The following is a 27,517-nucleotide window of genomic DNA, read 5'->3' as shown; positions in this document are numbered from 1 at the left end:
ATATTTTTGAAAAATTACTAAGAAAGTTTCTCAACTCAACTTAACGCCAATCATCCCTCCTTATTTACCGAAACAGAGGTAAACATTGTCAGAGTCAGAGCTCAACTTCTCAGAGCCTCACAATAGATTCTTGTTGCCCAAGCCCAATCTTGTTTGGAATGCAGATTGAACCATGAAATGAAACTCAGTTAAAAGTCGATGTGTCTAGGTGACATTTTTAGTTTAGGAACCACTTTTTTATTTATACTGTCAGGTATTAATTTTGGACTTCAGAGTATTGCACTGTTGTGAGAAGGTAAATGGCACTATCTGCAGAAATGAGTTTACGAAATATTTGAAAAGAAACCCATTTTGGATTCCATACTAACCATAGAAAAATTTTAGAATTTGATTTTTTTTTTTTTTGCTTTATTTTCAGAGGAATCTGAATAAGCAAACTTGTACAAAAATGCAAAAAAACGAAAAATTTTCAGATACTGCTTTTTACCTTCCCACTGCTATTCAGTGACTGCCGCTTATTTGAATTCTGTTTGCTTGAAACAGTTTTAATTCAATAAAGCAAAAATGCCTTTTTTTTTTCAAAAGCGGAATTCTATATACAATTTAAGAGAACTTTTTTTAATATTTAATATTTATCTGCTGTTGATTGCTAGAGAAATAGGTAGTAATTAATTTAGACATTCTTTTTTCAATCTCATAAAACTTCCCTACAATCCTCAGAATTCACACATTATTGCTCCAATTATCACGCTATCGGTGGCAATTTCTAGAACATAGAAGTCCCGTAAACACCATGTCTCACTTCGTCTCACTGATTTTGTTCGACTTTTCCCAAGAAAACTCACAAAAAGTGTGTAACATCCTGCCTCATCCTCTTTACACTGTTTACAAAAGAAAAATAATAAAACTCATTTTACTAAAAGAAGGCAGAGAAAAAAAGACTTCGCGTATGAACCATGCTTTTGTTGGAAATGCTTAATCACATATGATTGATTCATTTAAGTGGCATGATTGGTTCAAATGTTCTGCAGTTTTTTTTATGTTAAGCTGGATTTCACTCTGTTTTTGAGGATTTAATTCATTAAAGCGGCTGTTTCGATCAACCTCTAATTCAATTACCCAGCCTTCACTGTATTTCAAGTTTGGTTTTTTATATATGGGGAAAAGGTCGCTGGAAGCATGCATTTACAGTCAAGCTCGCTTATAAAGAGCCCTGATTTAATGAGAACCTGGATTTAGTGAGGGAATCAGAAATACTTGGTTGGTACAATGGTAAGTCTATGGGAGCGTAACTTGCTTTTAACGAGCAAACCTCGCTTAAAGGGACCAATATTTTTGGGATTCATAAAAGTTCTATTAACTTCCAGCTCAGCTTACCATTTTGTGTTAAATTTTCTTGGAATTTCCTAAGTTGATCAAAGCTAGTGATAAGTCATAAATCCAGAGAATAAGAGATGACAACACTTTAATTTGTGGAATAAAGAAACATTTAAAAATTGTTACAAATAAACACACATACACATATGTGTTGTGTGTATATGTCAACTTCAAAAACAACTACACAAAAGATATTCAGACAGTTCAAAGCAAAGTAACCAACTTCTCTGGCACTGCATAGTGATTAAAAAGAAGAAAAGCATCTAATGATGAATTTTTATGCTTTTTTTCTCGAACTTGTTTTTACGAGCATTTGGTTATGAGCAAATATTGTGTTCCCTCTGTGCTTGTTATAAACGAGTTCGAGTGTATTTGATAGTAAATGTAAGAACGTGTCTTCAATCAAAAATTCAAGCAAACAAAGAAATATTTGAAACAAATGCTTTCAAGTTGAATATAAAATTCAGATATATGGAAACTTGTGGTTTAAAATTATTTGAAGTGAATAATTATGCAGTAAAACCTGTCTACAATGATACTGTTGGGACCTAAAAAAATATTATTATAGACAGGTTATTGTTATAGACAGTTTGATTATTTATGCTGTTATTTTGCTGGGATTAAGGAAAATATTGCTATAGGCAGGTTTATTGTTATAGGCAATATCATTATACACAGGTTTCACTGTAGTATTCCATTTCAATAGGAAAGCTTCTGTAGTAAAGTCTGAGCCTGTCTATTGTCATAGAAACGGAGTTAATTCATTTTCTGCTAGGGTTAGCTGGAGGGTTGTTTGATGCCATTTCGCTATTCGTCTTCCTGCCTTTGTGCAGTTGTATGGGTTTTTCCAACATTAAGCTTGGAAAACGAGACATACCTCATTACTATAGCAATAGACAGGCGGAGACATTTCGGTGGGGGCTTTTCTTGTAATGGACAGACAGTGGTAGCTTTTGTTTTTCTAGAAAATGTGATTGTTTTGCAATATAGTTTTTAATTAGTGGACTGTATTGGCTTGATAAAAGAGGTTTTCTTTACCAATAATAAAGCTGAAAGTCTGTTATGTCTGGATATCTGTTACGTCCATAGCAGCTAGACCGTTGGGCTGATTTTCATGAAATTCGACACAAAATTAGTGCGTAGTATGGAGGGAGCACCTTGAAGCGATTTTTCGAAAATTCAATTTTGTTCTTTTTCTAATCCATATTTAGCCCATTTTACTGAGCGAATTACCATAACATGGATGGGTAAATTACCATAACAATAATTAATGATTTTAGCAAATTGTAATAATTACTACTGCAAATAAGTACAGTAGAATACCTTTATAACTCCAACCTATATAATGCAATTCTCTATAAACCGCACAGCTTTTCAGAAGTAAACTATAGGTTTCAAAGTTTAAAAAATCCTTCTGCTTTGCTTTGCAAACATACAAATTGTTAGGCAAATTAAATTTTGAAACAGTTTTCAATCTTTCCATCTTAATTCAAAGTTTTTAAATGAAAATTAGTACTCACAGCACACAGAAAATACCAGATGGCTCTTGAAAATGCAGCTGTTATGCAAACCATGAAACTACCAGAAGTGCAGAATAGTTCACTTTCTTTTGATTGTGAAACATATTTGTTTTTGAATGACTAATTGTAATATTAGTGCTTTAAAATTCATTGCAGATAAAATTTATTCTTATGTGCTAGAATATAGATATATTCTAAATATTAGTTTCAAAATTTATGAAATGATCTATATAACGCAAAAACCTGTATAATGCAAAAGCTCTGGTCTTAAGGTGTGCGTTATAACGGTCTTTTACTGTAATACAGTAAACTCCCCATTATCGGCGGTCGGATTATCCGTGTGTCTTTTCACAATTTTTTTAATGATTATCAAAAAATGATTAATGATGATTAAAAAATTTGATTCTGTTATTGTTTGTTGAACGAGCAAATTACCATAACATGGATGAGAAAATTAACATAGCATATTGGGGAGAAATTCATCATCCATTATTTGTAAATATACAGGTGAACCAAATGACTTTTTAATTTTCTACTGAGGGCGAAGCCGTGCGAGTACCACTAGTAGATAAATAAAAGGAAGAATCTTTGTTTAATGCTGTCTGTTGATTATGTCGTATTTAGTTATTATTCTTGCCTTGATTTTATATTTTTAACTTTCAGGATATATCATATGGTGAACTACTCATGCCTACAAATGTTGTGAAAAAAGTTATAAGTTTTGATTCCTGGAGTGAGCCAGAAAATAATTTTAGGTTTTCGCCTCCAATGTATTCAAATGCTAGCTCTACGGACCATGTATCTCGATTCCAGATGAAGTTGGGTTCCACACCTCCAAAACATTTAGAAAAATGTAATTTTCCTTTTTTCTGTACAATCCTGATTTTTTTTTTTTATGAAGCTATCTTGTTTCAATCAAATACAAATACAAATACAAATGTGACGACCAGCAACAGGCTCTGGGCCCAGCTAGGCTGGTCCTAGTCAATTAATTAGTCCCCAATGAAGATCAATGGCCCTCTTAAAGCTATCCACTCCCTTGCTCATTACCGCCTCTTCCGGTAAGCTGTTCCAAGTGCCCACGACCCTGCTAAAGTAGTAGTTTTTCCTGATTTCCAAGTTAGCCTGAGATTTAAATAGCTTAAAACAATGACCCCTTGTCCTGCTTTCCCCGCAAAAATTTAATCCATTTACATCTTTCATTTTGATAAATTTAAATAACTGAATCATGTCCCCTCTGACTCTCCTTTGCTCCAGGCTATACATGTTAAGCCTATTAAGTCTGGTATCATAATCTAAATCTGAGAGTCCCTTTACTAATTTAGTTACCCTTCTTTGAACCCTTTCCAATACGAAAATATCTTTCTTCAGATAAGGCGACCAAAACTGAACAGCATACTCCAAATGAGGTCTTACTAAACTCCTATATAAAGGCAGAAGAACTTTCTTAGATTTGTTTGAAATAGATCTCTTGATGAACCCAAGCATTTTGTTGGCTTTGTTACTAGCAATACTGCACTGTTGACTAAACTTGAAGTCCTGATTTATAAAGACACCCAGATCCATAACATTTTCTGCCTGATTTATGACTGAACCCTGTAAATGATATCTCATACGCTTATTTCCATGACCTAAGTGTAGCACTTGACATTTCCCTACATTAACTGCCATACCCCATTTATCTGCCCACTTAGTGATATGATCTAAATCCTCTTGCAGCTGTTTTACTTGTTCTTCATTTTCGACAATCCCCATAACTTTTACATCGTCAGCAAAACAATTCATGCTTCCAGAAATATTTTCATTGATGTCATTCATAAATATAATAAACAAAAGAGGCCCTAAAACTGATCCCTGAGGAACCCCACTTAAAACATCACTCCAATTAGAATGATTTCCTGTCACAACTACTCTTTGCTTCCTACCAGTAAGCCAATTTCTAACCCAAAGTAAAGTTTTTCCTCCTATTCCAATGTCAGCTAACTTGCTGAGAAGAGCAACATGCGGTACCTTGTCAAAAGCTTTTTGAAAGTCAATATAAACAACATCCACACATTTTTTGTTATCTAAAGCTGAGGTAACCTTGTCGTAGAAATGCAATAAATTAGTAGTACAGGATTTACCTTTCCTGAAACCATACTGCAAACTAGTCAACAGACTATTAGTCTGTAAGAACATCATGATCTTAATTTTGATCAAAGTTTCGAAAGTCTTACAAATCACCGAAGTCAAACTTACAGGTCTATAATTCCCAGCAATACCTTTAGACCCCTTCTTGAAGAGGGGCGTTATGTTAGCCAGCTTCCAGTCCTCTGGCACCGTCCCCGAGTTATAAGAAGCATTGAAAATATTCAAAATAACATCCACTAATTCCTCTGCACATTCAACTAAAATTTTTGGATAAATATTATCTGGTCCCGGAGCTTTAGTTGCTTTAATCTTTTTCAAATGAAATATAACCTCCTCCCTGGAAAATACAAAATCCTCAAGCTGTATAATAGCTTGTGTCTTGTTAGTGTCAACTGTTGAGATACAGTTATCGTTAAACACACTGGAAAAAAAGTTATTCAGAACATTTGCAATATCCCTATCGTTTTGGATTAAATTTCCATACTCATCAACCAAAGGCCCAATTTGACTGTTTCGAGCTTTCCCAGAATTAGCGTAAGCAAAAAGCCTTTTAGGGTTCCCATCAATGTCATCTGCCAGTCTTTACTCCAATTCCCTTTTCTGAATCCGTACCAAATACTTAAAATTTCGCCTTGCCTTACCATACTGGAGCCTCTCCGCACTCTGACCAGTTTCTTTAAACTTACGAAAAGTGGTTTGCTTATAATTAAGAGCTTCTTTAGTCTCCCTGGAGAACCACATGGGCCAAATTTTGATACTAACACCTTTTCTCCTAAATGGAACATAATCCCCAACGGTTTTGACAAGTTTATCCTTAAATTCCGTCCACTGCTGATCTACGTCGCTATTTTCCAACCCTGACGAAAAAACCTCTTTCAAGCTCTGCCTAAGTGCAACAAAATCGGTGTTTCTGAAATTGGGCACAAACCTAAAATTATCATCTTTGCACACTTCAAATTTAACCCGGAACCTAATGCTGTTATGATCACTATCTCCAATATGCTCCCCTACACTCAACCCCTGAACAAAACTACCTATGTCATATGTCCTATGTAATAGATTTATGAAATTGATCCCACAAACTAGCACCTATTCTATATTTTAAACCCACATTAGCTTTTTATTTATTTATTTATTTATTTTTTTAATGTGGTCTGAATCCTTAAATTGAGAGAGACATAAGTTGAATTTTTCTTCTATTATTATGTAAAAACTGACAGTTTTTTCATCCTGTACAGCAACTTACTTACATGTAATGTGCAATCATCACATTAACTTTCTCAAAAGTGCCAAACGTATCATTCTGTTTTTCAATTTAATTGTAGTACAATAAAAGTAGGATGTGTACAGAATTCTGGGATCCCGGAAAACTACTTGGGAAAAAATCCATTTCCAAGTTACTTGGAACTAATTGGTTTTTCTAAATAATCTTTGGAATTATTGCAAATAAAACTAAACTTTGATCATGTTTGCAGCTGTTAGAAAAAATAATCATTATATTTTGATTACAAAACGTAAGAATAATTGTCTAATGCTCTTTATAGCCTTGGGGTGGTGCCGCATGAATGATAAAATTATTAACTGTTTAATGCAAACTTTAGTGATGTCAAAGTATGCAAAAGGTTTACATGATCAAACAATATCATCAGTTTTTTTCCATACAATAAATGTATGATCCCCTGGGCAGTAGTCTATTTTCCATTCAGACTCACAGTTTTGAATTACATCTCCTATCACTGCTTCCTTTAAAATCAATTAATTTCTTCTTCATATTGTAGATCGCATTCTTGACTCAAATCTGCGGAACATTTTTCAATATCTCCGAATTTTTTCAATATGTCACTTTTATTTGTGAGGTGCAAAATTTGAATAAATATCATCTTTCAGGTAAGCAAACAGAATTGCCAGGGTTATTTATCTCTGCCACAACTCCTTCTTGGTTTTGATGTTTAATCTTTTGCCAGTGTATAAATAAACTATTCCGTTGGATCTTCTTTAAGTTTGATATCCATATTTACTCTACACTAATAAATGTCATATTTTGAAAGTTTAAAGTGTCTTACAAAGATGTTTCCAGCACGATACTGAGTGACTTTTTTTCTTTCCTAGATTTAGAACGGGACAAAATACTTCATGGACATCAATGGTACTCCCATTTGCAGTACCATCCATATTTACTAGATGATCCAGAGTTAATTGCTGGCAAGCACAGCACATTGCTAGTTTTTTCATCATATGTTGTAAGTAACTAATAATAATCTGCATCCCCTCCCCCCATTTCGGTATATTTTATTTACAGTCCTAGTTATTTACCTCCCTAGTGTTTAGCTTGCGATTATCTGGCTGAGTAAGAAAGTTGTTAGCGGATGTGTGCTACGTGCATTTAACTGAATTTTTGTTCATGGCAACTTTTATAGTTTCCAAAATGAAAATTTCTGGCACAAAATATATATTTTCATTAGTGCGAATTCCAAACAGAGTAATTTGAGTAGTAATGAGCAGGTGAGAAATCGTCTACAATTGATGTCATGCTTTGAGGGGATTAGGGAAATAATGAGTTTGTTACACAGAGAAGGGAGGGAGTAACCGGAATTGTGACATCACGCATTTTTGGAAGAATACTAATCCGAATTACACGAACTCGGAGTTACGTGAATTCTTACTTTTTATCACATGACCAAGACAGAATTTATTCCACCAATGTTTTAGCGGCTTTATTTTGTTTTCATAACAATCAATACTAATTTTAATATTCTGTCAAGTAGTCACCAGTAACATTCAATAACTAGGTATTCTAAGTATATATATATAGTCAAGTTTGAGTCCTAAACATTAGTAGCTACCAGTTTTTTAAATGCGACGTTTTAATATTTGTACTATTTGCTCGTGATGTCGTCTTCTGCCTATGAAAAAAAGAAACGAATGATACGTTTTCACTTATTTAATGCAATGTTTTTTCACGTAACTATATTTCAGGCGCATTGATGCTAGTAAATGTCTTTAAACAAAGTGTTCATACAAATACAGCACAAGATTCAATTCGTCAATGGAAATGGTAAAACACTTTGCATCTCAATTTTGTTTGCTCGAGACGCTTTCTCATCTCTCAGGGACGTTTTTTCCTAAGGGACAATTTTTCCCAGGGGACGTTTTTTCCTGTCGCCTTTACTTTCTGGTGTTCTAATGAAGTGCTCACAATTTTTATAAAAAATGCATCAATGCCTCCAATAGAAAAAAGTAAGCAGAAAATAGTGGTTTTGCCGATGAAAGCATTTTTGTGCAGCTTCCATGCAAAATGGGTTCAAAAGTGCATTTTGTTTTGTACAACTGAGAACACAAGATGAACTCAAATTTCCAAAATGTGTTTCAACATTCAGTAAACCTAAAGAACAACTCTATTCTCAACCTTTTATCCCTGTTTCTTTGTGGCTAAATTCATATTTTCTTCTGCTCATTGATAATAAGGTGACAGTTGAAATATATTGTAAGCCATTCCATTTACTCATTGGCTGTCCTTTTAAAAGGAATATATGAAAAGTAGAAAAATCCAAGATGAGAAATTTTGCAATCTTTTTTATGTATGTCTGGTGATCAGCGGCAGGGAACAGCCCGCAATGGCATTTTTGTTGAATGCGATTTTAGGAAAATAAGCGAGAATCGTGCAATCCTACTCCCTAGAGCAAACCCAGCTTGATCACTTTACTATGATTTGCTCTTGATATGTATCTGTTGCTATGAATTGTGATAAGAGTTACTTAATACAAAAAATATTGCATAGTTGTAAATGTAGAAGCCATACCTACCTAATCACATAGAACCCATGCTTATGAAAAGTACTCATATCTTTGGGAAATTCTGTGTTGAATATTCTTTATTATGTTTTTCTTAAGTTATCAATAAAAAGAACCCTTTCTCTTTTAGACATCTGTGATAGATTATGTCAAACCATCTGATCTGAAAAAAGATTTAAATGACAAATTTCGTGACAGATTTCCTCATATTCAACTGACTCTCAGCAAACTGAGAAGGTATGTATGGCGTATTCTTTAATTCTTAAAATTATATGCTTCTTTATCATACACACGCATACATACAATTAGTTTTGGGTGAGTGCAAAAGTTCGTGCGGAGTTGCAATAGATGGTGTTAGAACAAACATAACGTGTTGTCATTAATACCACTATCTACGTTAGCCAGATCGTTGAAAAGGTGACGTGTGCAGCTTTCATTCCAATCAAAATAATTTATGCAGATGCAAACTGCTTCGAGAAAGATTACTTTTAAAATGAGCGTTGATAAAGTAATTTACGGCATGTTATGCTTTAAGAGTTTTGGAAGGGAATAAACGTTGCAGCAGCCATAAAAAACATTCAAGACGTTTATCAAGATAAAGCACCAGTTAAACAAACTGTGGAAAAATGGTTTGCAAAATTTCGTTACGGAGATTTTAAGTTGGAAGACGAGCCATGCTCAGGTCGACTTTCGACATTGATGACGATGTTTTGCATTCTTTAGTTCAGAATACTCCGCAAATTTCAACAGAGGAAGTTGCTACAGCATTTAACGTAGACCGATCTACCGCTTTTCGGTGTTTATCAAGCGGCAAAATCATTTAAATGGAAAAAAACTTGACTCTTTGAATGCCTTATAAAACGTCGTGTCTTCATTCTTCGAATCTAAACCACGCAGTTTTTATGATCGGGGCATTCGTATGCTGCCAGAACGTTGGAAGTAGATTATAGACAAGGTTGGAGAATATATCATTGATTCAATAAAGAGTTTTGCTTGCCTAATCACTGTATATGACTTTCTTTCACAAACTCCGCACAAACTTTTGCACTCACACAATACATATATATATGCAAACTTATCTAAATTAATTATAACAATAGTTTATAAATATCCAAATTTATTATTAAAAGTTAGCATCTTATAAAGTGCTCCAACTCTTTGGAAGTGCTGTGGTGGTCGATCATCGCCAAAACTGTTGTGGCAGAAACAGTTACCCCCCCCCCTTTTCTTCCCTGCAAGTAAACAGAAGGAAGGAAGAAATTAAATAAAGGGGGGAAATTATAATTTTTCTTTTTAATTTCATAAATGATTGAAAAGACATTACTTCATTACACCGAGAGAAGGGTATGAAGTTTTGTTTTCAGAGATGACTGTACCTAAAATCAGTAGCTGAGGCATTGCTGCTAATGGCAGGCATCAAAAATATGTCAGGCACTTTTTTAGGATTGCACGCAAAACTATAGTGAATACATGTTCCTAGTTTGGCATATTCTTGAAAGCTTGCAAACCAAAAAGCAATTTGCAAAATGATTCCTTGGGGAGAGAAGATCTTGTGAACTTCATAAGTTTTCTCTCAGTTTCTCCAATCGACCTGCAATATTTATTTCAATCTTTGCAAGCTGCTCATCTTGACACCTTTTGCTCATCGGCCTTTTTGCTTGCCTTATTTTGATAGCAGAGTTTCAACAGTCTACATAGGTATGCAATAAGTCATTCCAAAGAAAGTTGGAACATTTTTTCTATCTGAAACTAAAGACGTCTGTTCTGAAAAAGTAATTTTGATGCAGATAAATCAGTTCATATTTGTAAGTTAAAGAATTCTATCCTCCAATCTACCAGATGCAGCACTCTTTTTTGCGTGTAGGACCTGAAATAAATGTGCCATCTATTCTAGAGTGCAGAAATTGGTAACCATTTCTTTCACTAAACCCCTTTCTGCCTGTAGAACAGAATGTTTGTTTTCTGCCCTAAGATTCTTGAAGAAAATTTGCCTGCACACCACTATGATACATAAAATCACTGGATGACAGAAGAAATGTAAAGGTAATAACATTATTGTAAAATAGAATATTTTCAATCAAGTGAAAATTTTGCAGCAAATTGATTGTTTCAAATCTTTGAAACCCCTAGTAGATTTTCCCAGCTTTTAACTGAAAGGATACAATTAGGCAGTGAAAAGCAAAAGATGAAAGTGGACATTTTCAAGTTTTGAGTAAAACGCATATAAAGATTACGTCCTAGGTAGACTTTCATTGAATTTTTTTTTTTTAAATCATGCTGTGCAGCAGCATCTACCAGGGCTACTAGTACCATCTCTTGCCCCCAAGACAGAGGAAAGGTTCACCTGCCATGTGTACTGGTTATCTCCAAATTTTTAATTTTGCCACTTACACCCCTTTGCTTCTCACTATCTAAATTGTTGTTTTTAGTAATTAATTGGGTATTCTATGAGTGTTAATAATAACTTTTTTTTTTCTAGCTTGAAACGAGAAATTTCCAAAATAGGTCGTCTTGAGGTAATTCAATGTTGAAGTAAACATTATATATATATATTTTAAATTTTTGCTGTTCATTTCACATTACATTACTTTCTCTCTTTTAGTGCAATATGGACTTTTCTATCATTGCTCAAGCTTTTGTCTACTTTGAGAAACTTATCTTAAAGGTTTGCTAAAACTATCAGTACTTATGGATTTGCTATTAGTATCAATGTCACAATAGAAAATTAACTGTTCTTTTTTCCCCTTGTTCTTATTTTTCAGAATTTAGTCAACAAGCAGAATAGAAAGTATTGTGCTGGTGCCTGCCTTTTGCTTTCTGCAAAGCTCAATGATGTTAGAGGTGCAGAACTGAGGATTTTGCTTGAGGTTTTTATATTTCAATTCTATATGACTAGTTTGAAATGGCTTCATAATGATCATTATACTGCCCTGGGCCTGAAATGGGTTTTATAATGCCCTGTTCTGGTAAACAGCAGTCTGCAAATTTTTCGTTTTTCTTTTTATATTGCATTTCTGTCATATATTTTACTTCAGATTTTTTGTACAAACTTGATGTTTTGCTTTTTATTTAAAATGAAGCATGAAAAGAATGTCCAATTCCAAAATTTTACTAGTGTTTATAGGACATCAAAAACTTTTTTCTTGAAATATTTAAAACATTAAGTTTTGTAGATACTGCTGTTTGCCTGCCCACAGCAGCATAGTAATGGTCCGTTTATTGTATTTTACTGAAAAGACGCTATATCCAGCATAAACCCAGACCAAATAATTTTAAAAGTAAGTTTTTTTTGTGACCCAAGATACACCCCGAACATAAATGTATGGGAGGGGGAAATTTTCAATTTGTCAAATTTTTACTAATAATAAAGCTCAAAGTTTCTCTGTCTGGAGGATGTCTGGATCTCTGTGACGTGCATAGCGCCTAGACCGTTCGACCAACTTTCATGAAATTTGGCAAAGTTAGTTTGTAGCATGGGGATGTGCACCTCGAAGCGATTTTTCGAAAATACAATTTTGTTCTTTTTCTATTCCAATTTTAAGAACATTTTCCAGAGCAAAATTATCATAAGATGGACGGGTAAATTACGAAATTATCATGACGTGGAATGGGAGAGCGAATGAACATAGCCAACGGCGAGAAATTCGTCATCCATTATTTGTAAATATACATGCAAAATCGAATGACTTTTTAATTTTCAACTACGGGCGAAACCGTGCGGGTACCACTAGTGATTGAATATAAACAAACACTTATGGGCAATTCCCCAGAAAAGGGTTATTTTGCATCCTAAATTTTCAACTTTTCACAAGGGATGCAGTTTGGCATTTTTAAAAAGGCAAGATATGTATTTTTGTTAAACTAAAAAAGTTCACTAAACATATTCATTTATTTTAGAGATGTTGAGGGTTAAATTGGTAAATTTGACAAAAATAGTCATTATGTCCAGGTTTTTTTTTCCATGGTTTTTAATTTTTATTTGTGAATCAATTGATTAACTAATACTTAACTAAATTTATCATCCGAAATTAAAATTATTATATTAAAGGTGCAAAAGGTTATTTTCCCAGCGGGAGTTTACTTCCACTCCGAAAATTTTTTAATATTTCAGGAACAAAATAATATATTTAGAAATGTACAACATTTATATTCTAATACTTTTTTTGTTTAAAAATTTTATATTCTCAGTACCGCACTTTGACAATACGAGCTGTAAGATAATTTAATTTCCTTGTGCACCTAGGTATTATTTGGTGCTTTTCTCACTAAAACTATTATTTATAGACAGGACAGATTCATTATATCAATATTTCAACTTACTTATTCGTTAGTAGAAATATTTAAGTAAAAATTTCAATACATTTTCAGTTATTGGGTGTGTATATTTGTACAAGGGTACAGATGTATGTACCAATACATATTTCTCTAAAATTAAAAGAAAAAAAAATTTTAATATCAATTTACAAAAAAAAAACATTCCAATTTCTTTCAGAAAAGCAAATTCATTGAATTATTTACAAAAATCACATCTTATTCAAAATTAACGCTTGAATAATGGTTTGAATAACTTAATTTTGGTGTCTTGTGCAACAAAATCATTGGCTGATTTTTTTAATGAGTTCAAAAGTTTTGTGTATATTTCTTGTTTAAAAAAATAATAATAATATGGATTGCATATATCTTTTTGAATATTGATATATTTTTTATATTTTTGTGTTCTAAGAAAGTATAACTACACTTTAATTTGTATAATCTCGATTTTTCATTTTGTTATTTTTTCATAGTAATTATTTGGATTTAATGTTTGCATTTTGTTAGAGTGTGATATGAAATTACTCCATTTTTTAAAAACTTTGGATACAAATTTGGTGTGCTCCAAACTTTGGTGCCCTGGGCCTGTGTCCATATCAAGCCTTGCTCAAGAGTACAACCCAGTTGGTAGAGTTTATTTTGGAATTTTTGGAAAGGCAGAATCAGGATTTAAGCTGGGTTCAAAAGTTTTTCATCTAAAATTGGAGGAAAGTTATAGCAAAATGCTAAAATGTCACATGTTTTCATATCTTTTTAAATACTTCAGTGTGCTTCATCTCCAGTTGAAAATTAAACTCAAATTTCATCCATGACACTTTGAAAGAAATATATACAGCTTTTTTTTTTTTTAATGTAAAATAAAAAGTCTTGGGCAAAATATCAACGGCAACCCGTGCCGACTTGCACCTGAAAGTGTAAAACAGTACTTGTACGCTAGGCCAAATCCAAAAAAAAAAACTTTTTTTAGAAACTCGAAATTTCTGTAGATAAAACGTTGTCCCTGTACCCAACACCCCACATTTACCACAAGAACATTTATTCAAATTAAAAAACATTTAGATATGCCACACTTGACCTAAAATTTATAATTTTATTTAAAAAATTGATTTTTTTTTTCAGTTATCTTTCAAAAAGTTACATATAAATTTAAATAGAATATCAAGTTAAAAAATTACTGGCGAACACATTTACAGATAACAATTACAAATGAATAGTAAAAAAATAATAGATTTTAAATGAAAAATTTAGCTCAACCTGGAAAAAATCCATATCTTTGAGTACTATGTGGGAGATTTAAAAATTGCAGAAAAACAGAAATTTCTATTTAACTCTAATTACCTACTTTTCTACTTTACTGTTTATATTTTTCAGCTTCATAATTTCGTAAAATCTTACGTATCTGAAAATATGTATCAAAAACTTTTTGAAGAAAATTATAACTGTTAGGCCCCATGTGGGATATCTAAATGGTTTTTAATTTGAATAAATATTTTTGTGGTGCATATGTTCAAATGATATGATTTTTTTTTTTTTTTTTTGACGCAGAAGGATAAAATATAAGAGAGTGTCCGACTTGAAAAATTTACTTTCGATTTTTTTTTGGGGGGGGGGGGGACACCCTAATACACAAACATACCGTAAGAGGATTGAACAAAAAAACATTGATAAATTAGCTCATCAGAAGACACTAAGAAAAATGTCCGTTATCATACTCTCATACACTGTAATGCTCGCATTTATTGTAAGTCCTCCAGAACAGTTTAATTTCATCCATTTCTATAACAGTTTCAGTAGCTTCTTTTTAATTGGTGAATACTGCCGAAAATTTAAACCTCGCTAAAATATTTTTGTTTTTCAATTTTCGATCTATTCATATAAAATTCATCAATTTTTCAACTCGCGAAATCACCGATATCTTCATTTTCGCGAAAATAAGTCCTTTTTTTCAATATAAATATTGGTGAAATATGAAAATTACGACGACAAACAAACTAATGGCGTCGAACAGATAGAACGTATGGCGTCAAAATGAAATGCCTGAGGTCAGCTCGTATTTTTATGAGTCTTATTTCTCATTGCATCCGCTGATGTACTTGTGTAAAATTTGCGTCAGTCAAATTCGTTTAAACCTTGATTTTTTTTTTTTTTTCAGTTTATTTAAAAGTAGTTTCCAGAAATCGGTACAAACTACTATTTTTTTTGTAGTTAACTACTCACTACACTACTTTTTTTAAAAAGTAGTGCGCTACACTACAAACTACTCAAAAATGTAGCTACTACAGTAGCGTCGCTACTTGTAGCGCGCTACTTCCAACCACTGACTATAGCCATGCTTGCTCCCTCTCCCTTGGATCATACTTGGTTTATTATTATTATTTTTGTTTGTTTTTTTCAGCGGGAGAAAATGCTTCATTTTATTTTTTTATTATTATACTATTTTGGCATTTTGAGAAAAATGCCACCTTAGCGGAAAAACCCTGGGTAGAATGTAATCAAATTAGGGTTATTCAATCATTTATGATCATTCTAAACCCTTTGTCTGCTCACTCATTTCTAATGAGCAAGAGAATGCTCAAGACTAATAATCTCCAAATGCAATAACCTAATTAAATGTATGACTAGAAATGCATGATTAAAAATAGTTGAAGACAACTTAAAAATAAAAACCAAATTTATTTGGTCATTTAGTAAAGTTAGTTAAATAAAATTAAAAACATTTGAAACAACGCGAACTAGAGCTGAGCTATATCAATCCATTATATATCTATTAAAAAGAACCCGCATCGTTGCATAAAAGCAAACGAATGCTCAAGTCAACTTGCCAGAGAGAAAACACCGAAGAAGTCTCCTTTCTACTCGAAACATTTCCTTTTATCGTAAGTTAACTCATTTGCATGCGGACGCCAAATCACTTGATACACGCCAGCATAGCACCCGGCCAATGAGCATCAGGCACGTGCCGATCTGTTACGATGCATCACCGATTACGTGAAGGTCGTGATGTCATAGATCGGCGACTGCACGTGCGAGATACGTCATCAGGCGTCCGCATTAGAAGAAAGAAAAACATCGTTGAAAATTTCTCAATGATTAGGCAAGTGACTGATATTATGGTGGGATAAGTGGTGAGATGAATTCGTTAATTATTATATAAGGGGCGCTAGGCCAACAATGCCCCCCCTCTCACCATCTTATGAACATTATTTTCTTATACATTTAAAGATAATTCATTTCTTAACAAATCTCAATACCAGCTCTAGTTTTACAAAAAGATTTTGAATAAATATAAACATGATTAGTAGATTAGTTAAATACAACAACAAGCAAATTCTGTTATAACAAAATTTCACTCAATCCGATTCCAGTCCGTTCAAACTGTTCCATTTTCCAAGTCAGTAAAAAGTCAATCAGTCCAATGTCATATAAACACATTCAATCTGCAAAAATTGAAAAACCTTGGCGAGTATACAAATACTTGGTATAAACACATTTGAACAGTACAAATATAAACTGTAAAACGCAAAAAAAATACATATAACTTTAACCCGTTCCCAATAGTTAAAAATAGTTTACTTTTCCCACATTACTTCATTTTCAAAAAAATTAAATTACTAAAAATATCACAAAAGCAATTACATTACAAAAACATTTTCATTGAACTTTATTAGTTCAGATCGAGACAAAGGCTTAGTAAATACATCAGACATGTTATTTTTACTTCTAACAAATTCAACATCAAATATATCTTTATAAATTAAATCGCGTATATAAAAAAGCTTTACATCAATATGTTTTGTCCTATAATTTTCGATCGGTGATCTCACAAAATCTATTGTAGCTTGATTATCAACTTTTAATACAGATTTAATTTTGTGTTCCTTGTTAATTACCCCCTTATTAACACATTCATCAATGATTCTATCAAACCAAAGAAGTTCTTTGCCGGCCTCTGTCATTGCAATAAACTCTGATTCCATCGTTGATAAACTAATGCACTTTTGTTTAAATGTTCGCCATGAAATCGGCGATTTGTTAATGAAAACAATCTGACCTCCGAGTGAAGTTCTATCGTCTCTGTTAGAGGCGAAATCTGCATCAGAATATGTTACAACTTGAATTTCATTGCATTGTAATTTAAGTTTGTAATTTCTAGTTTTAGAAACATAGCCTAATAATTTTAATAAACCATCCCAATGCTTTATACCGGGGTTATTTTGGAATTGGCTAAAAATGTTTGTAGCGTAACTAATGTCTGGTCTTGTTCTGTTTGCTAGAAACGAAAGACAACCTAACAAATTCCTGTACGGTATTTTTGACATATCTTGTACCTCTTGATCGTTATTTGGACAATCTAGTTTAGTGTATATAATACCTTTACTTATCGGCAATGAGGAGATAGGGATATTGAATTTCTCAAAACGTTCATAAATTTCTTCAATATAGCCAATTTGACTTAATGAAACACAATTCAAATCCTCCTCAAATTCCACGCCTAGTAATTTTTTAGTTTTACCTAAAATTTTTAGATCAAAGTATTTTTGTAACAAATCTAAAACAGTTTGTATATCATTTTGACTCTTTCCAAATAAAACAATGTCATCTACATACAAAAGTAAAATTACAGAAGATTTATAAATATAGACACAGTTACACCATTCAAATTTACAAAAACCTATTGAAATCAATTTTTCTTCTATTTCGTAAAACCACAATCGTCCACTTTGGTGGAGTCCGTAAATTGCTTTATTTAGTTTACAATATAAATTTTCCATCCCCTTTTCTACAAAACCAGGTGGTTGTTTCATATAAATTGGTTCTGAAATAGGTGCATAAAGGTAAGCATTTTTCACATCACATTGGATGTTTACCCAGTTTAATTTTACCACCAAAAGAGAAAAGAAAAATCTTATAATGCTGAAATTTACAACTGGCGAGTACGTAAGATCATAACTCTCATATTTCAATTGAGAACTTCCTAAAGCTACTAGGCGACTTTTGTATCTCAAAATTTCCCCATTTTCATTTCTTTTGACTGTAAAAACCCAGCGAGAACCAATTGGAGTAGAATCATGCGGTAATTCGACAAGATTCCACACTTTGCGATCTTGCATCACTTTTAATTCTTCCCGCATTGAACTTATCCAATTGTCTTTTTCCCGCGATTTAAGGGCTTGTTTGTAAGTGTTAGGAATAATGATTTGATGTCCTAGTCATGCTTGAGAAAATTCATTAATTACATTACTGTTTACAGAGTTATCAATCTCTCCTTCAGTAGTATTTTTACCTTTAAAGCAAAATATATCTGGCTGATAAACAATATTATTTTTTCTGAAATATTTCTTTACATCATAAATTGATCTCAATCGTTTGTTGCTTCCCTTTTCAAAATAATAGATATCGTTACGAGACCCATCGGGTCTTGGTACGACTTTTCTTTCCCATTTTGTTAATTTTAAACATTTATCACTTTCATCATCTGATGATTCAGTTTCCCCCCGATCTGATTCTTCTGTTTCTGAATGAACAGGTGGTAGTTCGGGAATTTTTAAGATTTCCTCATCAGGAATTTCATCTTCATCTGATTTTGGTACATTTAACCATTCTATGGTGCCCATCACGACTCCACTGCGTTTAGACTCAAATTCGTCTTTGAAAAATTTTCCCTCATTAAATCTGACATTTATGGTCTCTATAATTTTATCATTTTCTGGAATCCAGATTCGATACCCTTTTGTCCGAAATGCATACCCAATTAAAATCCCTTTTTGGGCTTTAAGATCAAGCTTTTGCCGACGTTGCTTCGGCACACCAACGTAGGCTACGCATCCAAATGGTTTCAAATGTCTGATTGAGGGTGATTTTCTCCCATATAGCTCAAAAGGAGTTAGTTTTTGATCTCTATGACATACGCGGTTCCAGGTGTACGTGAAATACAACATGGCTTCAGGCCAAAAGTTTTTACCTATACCACTCTCTTCTAAAATTACCCTAGTACCATCTGCCACAGTTCTGTTAAATACTTCAGCCGCCCCGTTTTGCTCAGGGGTATAACTATTAGTGAATTCATGTTTTATTCCTTCATTTTAACAAAATTTACTTAAAATTGTATTTGAAAATTCCCCTCCATTGTCAGTTCTTATTGCTTTCAGCTTTGTTCCCAGAAATCTCTCTGCCCTTTTAATATGATTAATGAGAATTTCTGCTGCCTGATTTTTATTTTTCAATGGGTACAATGACGTTCTACGGGAATAATCGTCAACAACTGAAAGAAAGTATCGTTCACCTCTTCTACCTTCAATACTCGATGGCCCCCAAATGTCACTATAAATTAATTCTAAAGGTTTCTTTGATCGAATTTCGTCCATTGGTTTGAAAGATACGCGTCTGAACTTTCCTAATTTACAATCTTCACAATTTACTTTATCATTTTTAAAAACTGGTAGACCCCTAGTACATTTATATTCAGCAGTTTTCTTTATATTATCGACATTTACATGAGCAAATCTTTTGTGCCATAATTCTAAGCTTTCAGTACTACAAGCTTCATAATTAACATTTTTATGTACATTTTCTGAAATTACCTTTGGGTTAACAAAATAAATGCCATTAGATAGTTTAGCTTTAAAAATTATTTCGCCATTATCTGATACAGTTACCAAACCTTTTCCCCCTTTAAAACATGCTCCCGCTTGGTCAAATCTGGGACCAGACAGTAAATTTCTTCGCAAATGCGGCGAATACATCACATTTACTAAATTAATGGTCTTAGGACCGAACTTTAACTTTATCTCTCCAACCCCCTCAATTGGAAAAACATGATTTTGGACTGCTACGGCCATCTTTCGATCATTTACAGGTTCATATTTATGGAAAAAGTTCTTATTATTTGCAAAGTGATGGCTGGCCGCCGAATCAAATGCCCATGATGAAGGATTACAGTCTATCTCGTTAAAGTTCGCTTCCGAAATAAAAAATGTTTTGGAAGGGTACTCACACTTTTTCGGCGATGAGGAGCTGCCTCTTCTGGTATACTGGTTCCTGTTTCTTCCTCTTGACCTCCTCTGGCCATAACTTGACTTCTTGGAGCTTGTGGATGGACTTCCTCCGCGGTTCCTCTCTGGAAAACTACAATCTTTGCGGATGTGGCCTGTACGTCCGCAATTATAACACGATCTTTTTTCTTTTGGAGCAACGTAGTTGGCGCTAATATTATCCTCGTCCTTCAGCTTTAATCTGCTCTCTTCAGAAATTAAGTCCTGTACTATCGCATCAAAAGAAAAATCCTCGGGTTTCTTTCTCAAAATTGATTGGCAAATGCTGTCATATTCCGATGGAAGATATCTCAAAACTTGAAAATTTAAGTATGACTCAGAAAAATTCTTGTCGATTCCCTTTATCCTGTCATAAATTCGACGAATTCTTGATGCGAAGAGATTAATGGATTCGCCTTGCTCAATTCGACAGTTTGTTAACTCAGTAAAAGTTCTCATATGCACACACCTGTTATCAGGATAAAAGTGTGCTTTTAGACATTCCCATGATTTTTCTGGCGACTCACAATGCTCTATTATCCTTTTGAATTCGTTGTCTGCAAACAAATATATTAAAGATAATGCCGCTCGTTCTCTGGCCAAAAACTCACGAACGTCTCTCTCAGTAAATCCTGAATCTTTAGAGACTACTGGCACTGTTTCCTTACCAGTTACAATGTCCCAGGCGTTTTTCTCCATCAGGACAAATTTCGTATCTGCTGCCCATGACACATAATTTGTGCCATTTAATTTCTCAATAGTTATCTGGGGATTTGCCATTATTTCGACAGAAAGTCGGAAGACAATATCAATGAGCACTAATAATCTAATATTTATCATCAGTATGCTCTTGTCGAAAAAAAAATCTTCTATACGGCCCCCCCATCGAAAATTATCACAGACGTCAAAAACATCATTTCCATCTCCAGTCCTACTGAAAATATAGGCCATCGAAAACAGAGTCCTGGTTGCCCATAACCTTTTAATGAGCAAGAGAATGCTCAAGACTAATAATCTCCAAATGCAATAACCTAATTAAATGTATGACTAGAAATGCATGATTAAAAATAGTTGAAGACAACTTAAAAATAAAAACCAAATTTATTTGGTCATTTAGTAAAGTTAGTTAAATAAAATTAAAAACATTTGAAACAACGCGAACTAGAGCTGAGCTATATCAATCCATTATATATCTATTAAAAAGAACCCGCATCGTTGCATAAAAGCAAACGAACGCTCAAGTCAACTTGCCAGAGAGAAAACACCGAAGAAGTCTCCTTTCTACTCGAAACATTTCCTTTTATCGTAAGTTAACTCATTTGCATGCGGACGCCAAATCACTTGATACACGCCAGCATAGCACCTGGCCAATGAGCATCAGGCACGTGCCGATCTGTTACGATGCATCACCGATTACGTGAAGGTCGTGATGTCATAGATCGGCGACTGCACGTGCGAGATACGTCATCAGGCGTCCGCATTAGAAGAAAGAAAAACATCGTTGAAAATTTCTCAATGATTAGGCAAGTGACTGATATTATGGTGGGATAAGTGGTGAGATGAATTCGTTAATTATTATATAAGGGGCGCTAGGCCAACAATTTCTGCAACCAACTGAGGTCCAACAGTTTCTCATTCCAGTTGACCCGCAATCTCTTGATGACACAACTGTAATGACTGCAGTGACAATAGGCTCGCAGGTAGCTTATATTTTATTTTTTGCGGCGGACAAAGCTGTGGCAAATATTACTAAAAAATTAATAAATACTGGCCGTGAATCAATGTTGCCAGATTGGGGGAAATTTCCCCATTTTGGGGAAATCTGGTGCTCTCTGGGGAATTGGTTTATGATCGGAATTCTTTGGGGAAAATTTTTTTTCTTGGGGAAAACTTGGGGAAAAAACTCTTGGGGGGGGGGAATTTGTATTTAAATTCGAGTCTTGACATCTGGTAATTATATTGTTTGTATCAAACAGCATTGGTTTAGCTTTGCTCAACTTTATGGAATTGGCATTTCCCATTATGTGGAATATTATGCTACGGAATTCGTATTAATAGTCCTGCGTTAGTAACTAGTTGATACGTGAAACAGGCAAAAAAAAAAAGTGTGATGAAGAATGTTCTTTTATAAATATGTACAAAAAATCATAGTTTAAATATGCATACAGAAGCAGAGTAGTAAATGCGAGTAGGAAAAAAAAATTAGCTATTTCTTATCTATCGGTCAGACGTTTGTATTTATGACTAGTGGCATCTGCACAGCTTTGCCCGTAGTAGAAAATTAAAAGGTATTTTGGTTCCCCTGTATATTTACAAATAATACATGAGGAATTTCTCGCCAATTGGCTTGCCCACGTTATGATAACTTGGTAATTTAGTTGTCCATTTTATGATAATTTTGCTTAGGAAAATGTTCTTAAAATTGGAATAGAAAAAGAACGAAATCGAATTTTCGAAAAATCGCTCAAAGGTGCGCACCCCATGCTACAAACTAATTTTCTGCCAAATTTCAGAAAAATCGGTCGAACAGTCTTAGTGCTATGCGCATCACAGAGATCCTGACAGAGAGAGAGAGATCCGGACAGAGAGACTTTCAGCTTTATTATTAGTAAAGATAAAAAAAGATAAAGACAAAAAAAAAAACGCGAAAATGGGAAGAAAAAAAAGTTGGGGAATTTTATAAGAAAATTTGGCTGTTTGGGGAGAAAAATATATTTTCAAAAGACAGAAATATCAGAGAAGTTGATTCATTTTATGAAAATATTAGTGGAAAAATAATTTTTGAGTTTGGGGAATTTTGATAGAAAACATCGCTTTTTGGGGAAAAGTTGGAAGGGAATTGGGGAAATCTGGATTTGACCATCGGGCAACACTGCGTGAATTCAATGTCTTGTTACCACTCTCGCGTTTCTACTCCATAATGTTTTCCAAAGCTCACCTTCTGATAATGAACTGAAATTGTATGGACAAATATGTTTTTTCTTTTGTGTGTTATTTTGGACATTAATGTTTTAATTATTGGGGTGGGGGGGGGGGGGGGTACACTGAAATGAGAAAGGAGAATTTGATGAATGGGCAAAACAATCTACTTAGAGGTGTAACATAGGTTGCGTTTGACGAAACTCACCGGTCGACCGGTAAGTAACTGGTTACTAAACGAAGCGTTCTATGATTAACCGGTTACCACAGCGGTTACCATTCTAAGCAGTTGATTGGAGCACGTGATCATTAGCTGTCACGTGATTAACTAACAGGTTGCTCTCGGTTGAGCTCGCCGAACGCAACCATAGTGGCAATGTAGTGAGAAATCAGATTTTATATTCATTTTTTGTTTGAGACTTTGAAACCGTTCTCTTTTCTTACAGAAAATTGAAAATATATTTCGAATCAACCGCAAAGATCTGCTGTGTCTAGAATTTGGTGTTCTTGTTGCTCTGGAATTCTCTTTGCTCTTAAATACAGCTGAAATTCTCCCACATTACCAAAGACTTGTCTATGAATCTTAAGGTTTTGAATGTTAACTAAATCTTTTTTTTGATGAAATGTGGGCATTTAAATCAAATTTGATGGAATCGTTACTTCTCTTTTTGCTTCTACTATTGAATTGTTACTTGATAATTGTTATAAATGTTAAAGTACTTATACATTCATAGAATATTGTTATACATGCACATAACTTTTACAAACGTTTCTATTAACTGTTGTACCCATTTAGCACATATACATCTTTGTTAAGTTTTTGTTTAGTTGCTGTTAAGAAGTTTGTGTTCCAGATGTTTTATATATTAGCAGTGCTTTTTTTCTAGCTGGTGTGCATTAGGACTAAGCCAGAAATATAACAGTAAGCATCAAATTAAATTTGATATCTACATTTACTTTCTAGTCAGGCATAGTCGAAATCACAGCAGCTTCTTGCTTAAACTGAAAAAAAGCATTGCTCACTAGTTTTTTTTTGTGTATCCCTACTGTATATATTGGTTGCAAAGCATAAATGTTTGCATCACTCTTATAAGGAAACCAAACAATAGTGTAAGAATAGCAACCGAAAAAGCATAGTAAACGAGGTTTCTGGACACAAATTATTTACAGTCATGTCCCCATTATTGAAATATTGAGTTCTTTAAATCAGGCAAAATATTAAGAAAAATTGCCAAATTCATGGAGTTTTGGTGAAAAAAGGTAGACATCTTAACGCTGTTCTGTCGCATGCAGACAGTGAAACCTAGTGGTACCTTCACTTTCTTGGCAAATCTTTGAATTTTGCGTTTCTCTTAAAAATTTGGCAGACTTTAAATCTCGATAGCCAGAGAACATGGGCATGGGCAAATAGTGAAACATAAAAAAAATTCGATTGCTACCTGTTTGAGGGCCATTCCACGGAAAACAGTCATTTTGTCCCTCACGTGACACCTCATATTTGTCATTAAAAATAATACTTTAAAATATAAATAAACAATTTTTTTCTGCTTAACAAATTATACAAACATATGTGTGATATCTTAAGCAAGAATTTCATCATTAGCCTTTAAAATTATTACTTTTTAATGAAATAATGAACCATCACGTGCAGGACAAGCATTTGACTTTTTCGTGAAATGGCCCTTGAGCTTTTTTCATTATTACACTCTTAGTGTGGTGCCCTGGTTGGATATAATCTTTGTTACATTAATTTTAAAAGCATACTTACAGTTTAAAACAAAGAAATGTTGCATGCAAAAAAAGCATGCGCTAATGTTCCATTCTACGAAAAAGTCAACCCTTTGTCCCACACGAGACGGTTCATATTAGTTACATTAATAAGTAGTAATTTTGAAGGGTAATGACAAAATTTCTTGCATTAGATATCACACGTAAGTTTGAATTTGTTAAACAGAAAAAATTTGTTCATTCATTTTTTTTTTTTTTTGAAGTTTTTTTAATTAAATATATGAGGCATTATGTGCAGTATAAAGTGACCGTTTTCTGTGGAATATGGGAGTCGTGAGATTGGGCTGTTGTTGATGTATAGAGTGCTAAAAAAAGTCGACCTAGTTAGAAAGGTTGTAGTTGTATGGTGTTAAAGTGAAGCATTTTGTTTTCATCGCTCTAAAGCAGAGGTTCCCAAACTTCAGAACTCCTCGACCCCCCCCCCCAGACAAATTACGAACTTTGCCGTTTGCGCTCCCCCCCCCCCCAGCAAAATATGATTAGACACAGTTAAATCTATTTTCTTTCATATTTTTACGCTTTTATTCCTTTATATTTATTTACTCATTGTTCTGTATATTTTTGGACTGACTTGAGATGCGCACCTTTGAAATTCAATTAGAAATACAAATGTTATCACCGAATTTCTACAACAAGTTTACTAGTAAAAATGAACTTTTGAACTTAGTGAACAAAACACTGTTAACCTATTTTAAGTGTGTTAATTTTTCATATTCGTTGTATTTTTATGGCGTATTAGGATTTTAATTATTAACTATGGTTCATGCAAACCTACCCTGGCATCGTGGTAATGCTGTGATTAGGATCTCACGTAGCCTTCACAATGCTGCCTGCTTAACCGTTTAACCGCCGAACTATTGACGGAAGATCAAATTTGAGTAATTTTTTGAAATTATGTCTATTTATGTCTAGTAAATACAGAAATAAAATAAAATTTCCAGAAAAAAAATTTTTACTATGTTTTTTGGTGTGTTCCATTTTTGGAACATTGGCGCTTTGCATGAAGTTTTTTTTTTTAGAGAATTTTTTTAAACTAAGAGGTTTTGAATGCGATTTTTATCTTAGCATACTTTATTACGGAAAAAATAATATTTTAAATTGCATTTATGTACATACCAGAATTCAGAAAATCCAATACCGAAATATCTAATGCCCATGATATGAAAGGAAGCATTGCTGGTGAAGTCGTTTGTCGCAATGAGAACATTTCTTAGTCGTATTTTTTTTGCACACCGCACAACGTCCTTTTGATGCAGATACAATATAATGTCCGTCAGACATTCTTGATTGTTTATGTAAATGACTACGAGGCCCTAGATGACTTTCACTCGTACTTTTCTTCTTAGGAGGTGAGTTGTTATTTCTCTTCGGAACTCTAAATGCTTCATCTTGACTTCGTGTAACTCACAATAAAGTAACCAACTAGCTACAACTGAAATATTCAGAGCGTTACTAAAAAGATTCCACCACCATTTTTTACTCCTCAAATGAGGTCTGTAGCTCCCTAAAAGTTTAGCCAAGACGTCCACACCCCCCATTCCTTCATTGTATCTCTTGATAAGATGAGGTTGTGGCACATCTATCTTGCATTTCTGCTCATTTGAGTAACGTTTTACAGGTGAAAGTGACTCATGTGTATAACAATTAGATGCTACTGTAACCACTGCATTATCATTCCAGCTGCACATGTACACTGATCCATCAGATCGATAGTAAAAATTTCCTCTATCTTCTTTAGAAGGGGCTTTTTTGGATTTCAGTGGACAATGGCCAGTTGGGTTTTCACGAATTGTTCCTGTTGCTCGTACACCTTTTTTTGATAGCTGAGAAATTAAGTCATATGATGTAAAAAAGTTATCAAAGCATACTTCATGCTTAGACGTGTCAGTCAAAACTGATAATAGATCATTTATAACTCTGGATCCTAATTTCACATCAGGGGATCCTTCTTTTTTGCCTGAATAAATCTCCATGGAATATGGGTATCCACTTGAAGAGCACAGCATCCAAATTTTGAAGTCGAATCTTATTGGTTTTCCTCTAATAAACATTTTACTTGAATGCCGACCGTAGTAGGGAACCATAGATTCATCTATGCTCAATTTTTCATGAAATACACCAAATTGTTGAAGGTTTTTACACAATTCTTCGTAAATAGGGTATTATACTTTTCCAAGTTTGTCATTTTGTTTTAATTCATGGTTGTCCATCAAATGAAAGTTTTTTATTTTTCGAAAACGATTTCGAGGCATAACTGTTGGTACAATTGGCACATATGTATCTTCTGCACTGCTCCAATACATATCTTCAGAAGGAACGGAATGGTACCCACTCAATAGCAGCAAACCAAAAAATTATAGGATTTCATCTCTGTCAACATCTATTGATTCTCCTTTTTGCAATGCATACAAGTTTGTCATATTTGCTAAGTGTTCAATATACTGCAAAGGTAAAATTTTAAAAAATAAATCAATTGGAGATAAATCCACTATATTCGGAAATGTGTGTCGAAGCGGTTCAATACTTTCTGACGAAATCAGTTTCTGAAAATTAGCTTTCTTCTCCCAAGTTAAATCCATTTTCATAATTTTTCTACTTTTATTTCCTGATAATTCCAACTTTTTCTTTTTTTCCCGTGTTCATTCGCTTT

At 33.6% G+C, this 27,517-nt stretch overlaps 1 protein-coding gene across 1 annotated transcript in view; it reads left to right on the top strand.

Moving 5' to 3' along the window:
- LOC129220937 (CDK5 and ABL1 enzyme substrate 2-like) overlaps positions 1–24,013 on the top strand; it is a 37,760-nt gene extending 13,747 nt beyond the window's left edge. Inside the window, exons 6-12 of the mRNA XM_054855373.1 lie at positions 3,561–3,750; positions 7,137–7,267; positions 8,949–9,055; positions 11,298–11,334; positions 11,421–11,483; positions 11,581–11,685; positions 23,526–24,013. Of these exons, the coding sequence (XP_054711348.1) occupies positions 3,561–3,750; positions 7,137–7,267; positions 8,949–9,055; positions 11,298–11,334; positions 11,421–11,483; positions 11,581–11,685; positions 23,526–23,666 (774 nt within the window). The 3' untranslated portion in view covers positions 23,667–24,013. The remainder of the gene's footprint in view (positions 1–3,560; positions 3,751–7,136; positions 7,268–8,948; positions 9,056–11,297; positions 11,335–11,420; positions 11,484–11,580; positions 11,686–23,525) is intronic.
- The last annotated feature ends 3,504 nt before the right edge of the window (positions 24,014–27,517 follow it).

Source organism: Uloborus diversus, chromosome 4 (assembly GCF_026930045.1).
Source record: "Uloborus diversus isolate 005 chromosome 4, Udiv.v.3.1, whole genome shotgun sequence".
NCBI lineage: Eukaryota > Metazoa > Arthropoda > Arachnida > Araneae > Uloboridae > Uloborus > Uloborus diversus.
Note: the sequence above shows the minus strand (reverse complement) of the source record. Positions and strands in the feature narration are given on the sequence as shown.